Here is a 9,623-nt window from a genome sequence, read left to right as displayed (position 1 = left end):
CAAAGAGCATGTGTTACATGTGGTACCACCCAGAAGAATTGGTGAACTTGTTCAACTCCGCCGTAATTCTACTTCAACATTTAAAGAAGCTCTTTCTCTAACAAAGGCCCATTTGAAGTAGTGACCGGCCAATAGCCGCCGTTCCTCACACAGTGGCGGTACAAAATGCGATGCTCGTGAGCTTACAACATCAACAAAGATTGGAGACAAAGCATTGACATTGCCCAAGCTTATGTTAAAAAGGCTTCCAAGTGGGTGCAGGCGTGGGCTGATCAAAAGAGAAGCCTAGTAGGTACCAGGTTGGTAATCCGATCGTCCTGAGGATCGAAATAGTTGCGGTACCTTAAGAACAATGATTCGTGACTCATCCGAAATTTTGACAGACCAATAACAGTGCTGGTTGAAGTGGGCAAAGTTGTTTGATAACAATTATGATTTTTCTATTTTTCTGCTCTTAGGAACATGTTAGGAACAAAAGTCCGTTTGGTAATGTAATTTCATTTTTTTTACTTCTAGAACAAATTTTTGCTACATAAATAGGTTTTGAATAAAAATCAAATGTAAAATGAGAAATAAAAACTTTTCTCATTACTTACCCTCACTACTAACCGCCTCGCCCACCTACTGCCTGCCTCCAAGAGGGCCATCCGCCTCCCACCATTGGTTGTTCGGGAGAAAAAGGTTCTATATGGAGAACATAAATTGTGTATTGTTATTAAACACAATGTTTTGTTAGGGACTCATCTAGTGAAGAAATAGAAAATTGAATTTCTAATCATGAATAGAATGGTCATCGTTAATGCCTTTACTGACTTGAGTTGTTTACTTGGTGTTGAGGCTATTCCACATCGATTGTAAAAAGGACATGTGGTCAATTTATAAGTGTGAGGGAAAGTATCTTTTAAGCCAATTTTTGGATGAGAGAGACTCAAGATCACCCAACACTGATATTAGAGCTTAGGTTATCAACAAGTCTAGACCCAATAATCACTCGGAAAGGATTGTTGATGCTGCGACCTAAGACCGATGTGTGAGGAGGAGATTGTTGATCATTCAATATTGGTTGTGAAGGGGAAGGTGGTCATTTATAAGCGGGAGGGAAAGTCTCATCTTTTGAACTAAGTTTTGCAGCAAGAGAGGTCCAAGACAACCTAATACTTAGTTGAAAATCCATTGGTTGAAGATCCATGCGATGTTCCATATCAGCTGTTTAAAGCCTTGCCCGAGAATTGGAATGAACGATGATGTTGACACCTAAAAATTTTTCCCAAGGATCATTGTACATATATTCAAAAAAATGGAACTTTTCCCTACCAAAAATCTTTATTAAAGGTCAAATCCTTGCTTAGATTATTTAAGCATTTGGTAAAGTTTCTAAAATAAGGTTAGATTCCTTGGAATTTATTTTCCCGCAAAGAAAGAGTCACCGCATTTACATCTGCATGTGTTACATAGTCTATTGGATCTAACATCTAGTTATTGTCAAACATCCTATGTAGCACATTAATGTGGACAACTTGTGAATTGCAACATTAACTATTTTCAGTAGCAATTGATCGAAAATGTTACATTGAAATTTCGTACAAAAGTTTAGGACATTGACAATATCGAAAAGTTTAGGATTAAATTGATATTCAAACAATTTAAGACTAATTTGATAATTATCACTCACGTATTTCACACACTTCACTTGGTTTTGCTTTACTACTGGTGATCAGCTTCACATGTTAGATGATTTAGAAAATAAAGTTGATAAAGATTGCATGCAAATGTTTCCATGAAGAAAAAATTAAGTGGGGGTAAGTGTCCCAAGTCCTTTGTGAGTAATTTGATCTTGACTTGTCATTGTCATTTGGGGGCTTGTCATTTGCTGCAACTTCTTGTGCCGATCCCGGTAAATTTATTACATGAGCCCTTGAGTCAAGCACACGTCAACATAGTACAGTAATACTTCAGACTTCTCCTATTTGTCTTATCTTTCACAATAACTAAATGGTGTTATCTCATATTTCAACATTTCTCATAGCTGAACAGGTTGCTGTATGATTGCAACTTCTTGTGCCGATCCCGGTAAATTTATTACATGAGCCAGTGCATTGCAAGAGTTGTCTTCTCATTGAGAAAAAGAAATCACAGTTTCCATAGAAGGGAACCAATCGAAGAGGCATGCAGCACATGCTTCCGATGTGCCAATAGCACAGATACCAATCCACTTACATCCTCCGACGCGGCTACAGAAAGCAATTCAAGGGCAACTTCACCTCAGGATACATCCAACGATGCGGTAAAATAAAAGCGAGGAACGCAGATGAAGGGCTCAGGGGCCTCAAAAGGAAAATCAAAATGTGCAAAAGCAGAACCAGGAGCAGAGACACTTTTTTTCAGTTGAAAGGGGCCCACTAGCATCCACCATAAAAAAAATTATCATGCACTCATTAATCGTCTTGAGTAAATCATGAATTCAGTGATAAACAAAACAGAAATATACCCAATAGTTTCACACTGTTGTACATAAATTTATTGGTTTTTCCATATATACATGCTCCATTTATAATCAAGGAGCTTTGGACAGACATATGAAATACAGATAAAAGACCGAAGTCCCTGATGAGAAAAGAAACAACCAAGAATTTACACGTCAGAGCGGACAGTATCTACAGACTACACAACCACTCTTATAAGCCCAACAATTAAAAGAGGATGGGTCTTATTTTCTTTCTTTCGATATCATAAGTGGGGAACCATCAAACTATTTACAGGTCTGATGGATGACTTGCGAGATTGATCCACAACCCTGAAACTTAGAGCAGGATTTTGAAGACGATTTGCTTGGACCATTAGTACACGATTTGCCTCTGCAGTTGGTCATAAAACCTGCTGATGAATTCGTCAGCCTTGCGGTCCACTTGCCCAAATTTCCCATCACCCTCATCATCTGATGAGTAATTAGAGAAATTGGAGACCCTCACTGAGTTGGGCGATTTGAGTGGGCTGTGCCGCTCGATCTGGATGTTGAACGTGTACTCAGGAGTCTTCGCCATGAAAACGAGCGTGTCAGAGTACACGGGCTCGTCCTCAACAAAGTCTTCAATGACTTTAGGAACCTTCATGCAGGGGAAGCGTTGGCTCTTGTTCTTGGCTGAGTGAACAATGACCGGGTTTGGGCTGTTGCTGCAGGAGAACTCGTACTCGTAGCTGTTGAGCCCGACCCGGCGCATTTTCCTCGGGTGGTTGTAGTGATTGAAGCTGAGACTCCTCAGCGATTCTCTCGTGAGCTTCCTGTCCCTCGCCCCATCGATCATGTCACTGAACAAATTTCTCTTGGACGTCAACCCTTTCCTGATCATTACGAAAGCGATTTTCACAATCTTCCATAACCTGGTGGCAATTGAGCTCGCTCTCGGTTGCAACTCCATGACCAGAATTCAGACCCGAAAGCTCTCTTTTCTGACAACAGGAAGACTGAATACTCTCAAATTTAGTCACTCTTTATGAGAATGATGCCATTGGAATTTATAAGATTTGAAAGATAAGGGAATCAAAATAAGCCAACAAAGAGATTTCTATGTGGGTTTGAGGAGAACTGTAAGTGCTGGGCTTACACTGGCCAGTGCAAAGTGCAAGCAAATTTATAGGGAGGGAAAATTGAGCGGCAAGCCTGGCTATATCTTTATTATTTTTATTGATTAATATAAACTATAGAGACACTAATGAAAATTAGCATGTCACATTGAATATTGAGAACGGCAAAGGAAGGTAGTAGCAAGTTCCTATGGAAAGCATCACTAAGATATTCTTATTGACTGCGCAATCCACACATTTTCCTAGAACTTCATGTACACTAAATAATAGAAGAGATAAAATAAAATATAAGAAAGATCTTGTTTATAAGGAGCTATCACATGCTTGTGGGTCCAAAAGTGTTGTTTTTTTTTTTTTTTTTTTTTTTTTGGTCGGTTCCAAAAGTGTTGTTTACAAGCTGAAATAGTGAGTTGGATTTTTTTTTTCTTTTCTGGTCATTGAATTAGGGAGTTGAATATATACAACTAAACTAATGGGGATTTGAAACAATGGGTTGGTCGGAGGGATTGAAAGTGATGTCTTCAGCCACCCCTCTTGCCTTGAATTAGTCATGTCCAGGCAAATGACACGAAGGTCTTGCATATAAATTTCTTGACGTTACCTTGGAGAAAGTCCAGGTTCCATCCAAGAAAATACCATGAAAAATGAGAGCAAGATAGTCACATGAGATTGAGTAACATCAAATTTTTTTTTTTTTTTTTTTTGAGAAGTTATTGACTGGGTTATTGATAGCACCCGTAGCAATCGGCTCGGACCACATGGCCTATTGAATCTCGTGGGTCTCCATCGTATCACATGCACTAGGCCCTATATACTCCAGGTGCAGTGAATAATTCGTTCAATTTTACGGACTCAGCTCATTTCTTTATTCTTCCATCGGCTGAGTTATTTTCTTTAGTATATTTTCAGAAATTAACACACGGACGAACACAATGATTTGAACCTAAATAGCCCTTGTGTAGCCTCTTGTGTATTAATCTCCGGTGTGATGATAATATGTAGCAAATTTATCGCCTGCTACTGTAGTTCCTTCTATTGTCACCGCAACCAATTGTCGTTCGCACTAAGCTAGCTAAATCTTTCAGACCAAGCCTTGTCAAATCACCCGGACCACTTACTTACTAGAAGAATTATGAAACATACTTTATCACAAATTTTATTGTTATTTAATATCTACAAATAATTTCAAATTTCTAATATGATTTTATATTTTTATTTATTTTTTGGGATAAGTGCATTGGAAGACTTAAAACTTATTATGAAAGTGCAATTAAATCTTAATACTTATAAAAAGTACAATCAAGTCTCAAAACTTATCAAGTTGGTGTGTTTGAGTTCTTTCATTAATTATGTCCAATTAGACTAATGGAAAATGCCAACATTGCTTTTTTTAATATTTTCTTTCTCCTACAATGACAATGGACATCGTTGCAGTGAGGTATTTGACAGCAATAGGTCTACACAGGGAGTTTAGAGAGAGTGAGAGCGAGAGAGAGATTAGGGTTGTTGATCAAGCATAGGTGAGCATAAGCTGATTATATTGGAAAATAACATAAAGAAAAAAATAAAAGGAAAGATTCAATTTTTTTTTAAATTACAAAAATCATCATTGTCAATATCAACCGTACCATGTAAAACTACCAATACGACTGCAAGACAACCAAGATCGACTAGATTGTCACATTAGCGATTTCCAATAAAAAAAATAGCCAAAATGATTATATTAAAAAATTGTCAAAAGATTTATAATTGAATTGATCATATTGAAAAATTGTTGACTAAATTGGTCAAAATTTACAACTTTTCAGCAATTTTCTCAAAAGAATTCTAACTAGTATAATTTTTCTTGTGCAAGGGAAAGTATGGAAAATGGAAATATTGCTCCAACTTTCATAATGAATTTATTATTTGGAGAAATCATGAGAAAAAGGGGTTTGCTTATTTTGTCCAATAAAAGAGGGGAATCCACATTTGCTCGAACGTTAATGATTTTCCTATGTTGTGCTCCACATTTAAGTAATGACATTTTGGTCTGAGATCTTCATGACCTAACGTCAATTTCCAAGAAAATACACGCATCTCCTTCCTTTTCAATTGGCGACGGGATGCCTGGGTTCAATGTCATCAAGAAATTATTCTTTATCATCTTGAAGGAGACCATGTGCGTCAGAGGTTTGAAAACTGGACCACGTCACAGTCGCAATGATTATCCTGTTCCCTTTGTTGTCTTTGACTTGAGTTTGGCATTGTTTCCTGGAAGTTTCTCTTCAACTCTAAATGTTATGCCACTCATATGTGAAATAATCCCATGAGATAAATAAATTTGGGTTGCATACGAAAACCATTTTCAAATTCCACTCATCTATTAATTTGGGTCATGAGTTTTTAAAACGTATAGTCAACATCTCATACCTAAAATCTAGAGGTGTCAAAATGGATACATAACCCATTTATGAACCTATATTTGTTTAAGTGGGTTGTTAATAGGTCAAGCCTTATTTCCCAAAGCACCTATAATGGGTTTTAAAAATAAAGAAACTAAAACATATGAGTCTTAAATGGGTCTAATCCGCACCCATTTAAGACCAATTTATCAATCCATTAAAAATGAACCCAGCACCTTCATTTCCATACCATCAACCTCTAGAAAGAGAACCTAGAGAGAGAGAGCTGCATCAGCTAGTTCCATCACACTGATTGAGTGACCCCTCCTGATTTCTCTTCGTTTTCTCGCTTAACCTCCATCTTCTTCTCTTCCTTCTCCTTCCACCGTCAGTCGTCACTGCCGCCGTCTTCATCGTCCGAGGAAAGTAAAGGGAGTGGCGAGGAACAGAGAGAGAATTTTCCGGAAAGGGGGGGGGGGGCGCGATCGAATTCGCTTGCAAAAAGCGATTGTGCTTTGATTGGGTGGATCTGCGGATCTAAGCAGCCCTCAACCAATCGCCCCCACATGCTCTGTCGCCGTTCCCCGGAGCTCCAGCTCCATTGACGGAGCCCCGCCTTGGTTTGTCGGCACCATTGAGCGGATCGACCAATCCCTTCCCTCCCTCTTTCCCCTTCTTCGACTCACAACCCCCTGCTCTCCAATTGATCTCCAAATCTCGAGCTGAAAGGATGTCCAAGTCGTGGGGCAACATCGGCACCTGGGCTGCCGAGGTCGAGGAGCACGAGGCTACCGCCGCCATTGCCACCCCCGCCAGGGCCGAGCCACAGAACTTCCCCAGCCTCAGGGAGGCCGTCAACGCCAAGCCTAAGAAGAAGAAGATGTCGTTGACGGAGTTCCCCAGCCTAAGGGCCTGACCCCCGACAAAATTATAATTTTTTGAAAAATTATAAAAAAAAAATTGAAAAATTATTGATTAGATTTGTGTTGCTTGAAAGTATTTTAGTAATATAATATTTTTAAAAAAACATAAGAATAAGTTTTCCTAAATTTGGTTAAATATGAAAATATTTTATTAATGAGTCGATTGGGTATAAGTCGGAAAATTTACATTATGCATAAATGGGTTAACGGGTCAATTTGGGTCGGACTATTGATGACCCGACCCAAACCCGACCCGACCCAACCCACTCGTTTAACAGCTCTACTAAAATTCTAGATAAAAGGACTAAAATACCCTCCTTAAAAAAAGATGAGAAAACCCTACTAGCTCAAACAATATATCACCCCCACAAAATCAACCACTTCACCTTGCATCGGATGCCACCACCCATCCACCCAGCTCTTGCAACCACAGCCACTCACACTACCACTAGCATTGCCACCATTATGCTCCCTCTCTCTAGCTCGCTAGTGCACACATGCGTAGAGATAAGTGTCGAGACTAACAATACAACCTAAAGGAGGTGAATAAGTTGAAAGAGAACTATGAAAAACATTTACGGAAGACAATATGTTCAACTTCTAGCATTGGTGGAAACAGACTGTAGAAATCAAGTACACCTATTGTTGTTTAACAAATCACAACAATATCATGTAATGCAAATAGTAAAGAGATAGAAGATTTGCAAGTAGATACATTGTGGTTTGGCTTTAACCCCGAGCCTATTCCCACTCCCAATACTAATAGTCACAACAAAGCTAGTGAAATCCACAAGTAATCTTCAAGATAAGTTACAATCAACAAGTACTGCCTTTTTAGTAGATCACACTACTAGAACTCATATACTACTATGACTCTTGTCTACTTGCTCTTATCATTGATTACACATAGGAATACATAGCAACCAACAACAAAATAAGATCAAAGAAGAAGACTCAAAGCACATGACCCATCTTGTTTGGTTTCTCTCAACCCAAGTACTTCTCGTGAACTCAATATATAGCCATATATCCTCAAATAACCATTGCCCATCGAAATCCTCCAATAGCCATTCATTCTAGCCATTGCCAACAGTAAACCATTGCTAAAGATCGTCAAAACAACTCTCTAACAGTGATTGATTCCATAATAGTATCAATATACTTTTGTTAGACTTACTCATTAATGCCAAAAATGCTCCTAATCAACTCTAGTGATCTTTTTGCAAAATTCCAAGCCTTTGTAATGGTTCATCTTTTCAGTGTTCTCTAACAACTATCTAACAATGATTGATTCCATAACAGTATCAATATACTTTTGTTAGACTTACTCATTAATGCTAAAAATGATCCTAATCAACTCTAATAATCTTTTTGTGAATTCCAAGCCTTTGTAACAGTTTCTGCTTTTCATTGTTCTAGGCAAGTGGTTAAGTGACCAACAAATTCTAAGACTACATATCCTCATAACATCTTACCCATAATTAGGACGTGTAAATCTTTACTAGTCTATTGATGTTGTCTATTGACAAACCATGTCGGTGACTTGCAATCAATCATCCAATGATCTTCTTAGCTTCTTCAGCATACAAAGACTTCCAAGGGCATCAACATCCCCGCTACTTCCTAGTCTTCGTTGATTAACCATTTCAGTTTTTGAAGATCTTCAAGGACATCAACATCCCCGTCGATTCCTCATCTTCAATGATTTGACTGAGTCAACTTCTAAAGATCTCCAAGGATAACATTGAACTGACAAGGATCATGAGTATTGTTACAGTCTTCCACCTCATCTCTATAAAGCAACGGCTCTTTGCCAACAATTTGTTGCTCTGATAACAATTTACCGCACCCAATAGCGATGATAATATTTCCAATCCTTCCAAGAATGCTGGTAATTTCAACTCTACCAAGCTGTTCATTTTCATGGTCCTTCCAAGCTTTACCAAACAATTCCATTGTAGGCTTATTCACCTAACCAAGTATATCCAACTATTCACCTAATCTTTGTACCTCCAAACCATTATGAACATCCTCGTTCTTCTCAACTTGTTCATCCTCAATCAAGGTCCTTCTAAATGTTCACCTTATCTAAAAATCCTTTCAGCCTGTAGACATCTTCAATACCCAATACTTTGTTCACCTTAGGTATTGACAAAGCAATCTTGACAATGGTGGGGCACTCATCATATCATTTCACCCAGTGCTATTTATGATAACATCTGCATCTCAGCCTATGCACATATCACCGATACTACTCAACCAAGATACACGTTTGTAGCGTTTGATTGTCTTGGTCATCTTCAAAGTAATATATAGATTTTCCCAACAATAAGAAAGCACACATAGAGACCATCAAGTCCACCTCACTAGTTTACTGTCCATTCAAAATTGCTATTAGTTCATGCTACCACTAGCCCACCACTGCCAAGTCTTGACAGTATAGACAACCTCAAGCAGCTTGATTTCATATCAAGGTTGCCTTGACATTGGAGATTTACTTGATGGGTCCATTAGGTGACTAATTCCACACTTGTTTAGACTTATCCTTTTGGGATAAAGGGTAGAAAACATCAACCAGTGTGAATATATCGGAAGAGCTCCACTTGTTGTATACTTGTTGGTGTACGAGCCCATCATCACAACCTTACTAACATGCTAGAGGGTAGGAAGATTCAAACATGTCACCTCATAATAGACAGTATGATCCTTTACCATTGGGTTACTATGAAGTTGA

The 9,623-nt window shown here is 38.4% G+C and overlaps 1 protein-coding gene across 1 annotated transcript; it reads right to left on the bottom strand.

Annotated features, from left to right (window-relative positions):
- Positions 1–2,837: 2,837 nt before the first annotated feature.
- On the bottom strand, positions 2,838–3,416 carry LOC120296138. Its single transcript, XM_039317805.1, has one exon. It carries the CDS (start codon positions 3,414–3,416, stop codon positions 2,838–2,840), a length of 579 nt encoding a protein of 192 aa, XP_039173739.1.
- Positions 3,417–9,623: the final 6,207 nt, after the last annotated feature.

This window comes from Eucalyptus grandis, chromosome 7, assembly GCF_016545825.1.
Source record: "Eucalyptus grandis isolate ANBG69807.140 chromosome 7, ASM1654582v1, whole genome shotgun sequence".
Lineage (NCBI taxonomy): Eukaryota > Viridiplantae > Streptophyta > Magnoliopsida > Myrtales > Myrtaceae > Eucalyptus > Eucalyptus grandis.
The sequence above is the reverse complement of the archived record's forward strand: the minus strand, read 5'-3'. Positions and strand labels throughout refer to the sequence as shown.

What these genes read in the sequence shown, in the direction of transcription:
- LOC120296138 (XM_039317805.1), bottom strand. Translation starts at nt 3,416, where the DNA reads ATGGAGTTGCAACCGAGAGCGAGCTCAATTGCCACCAGGTTATGGAAG.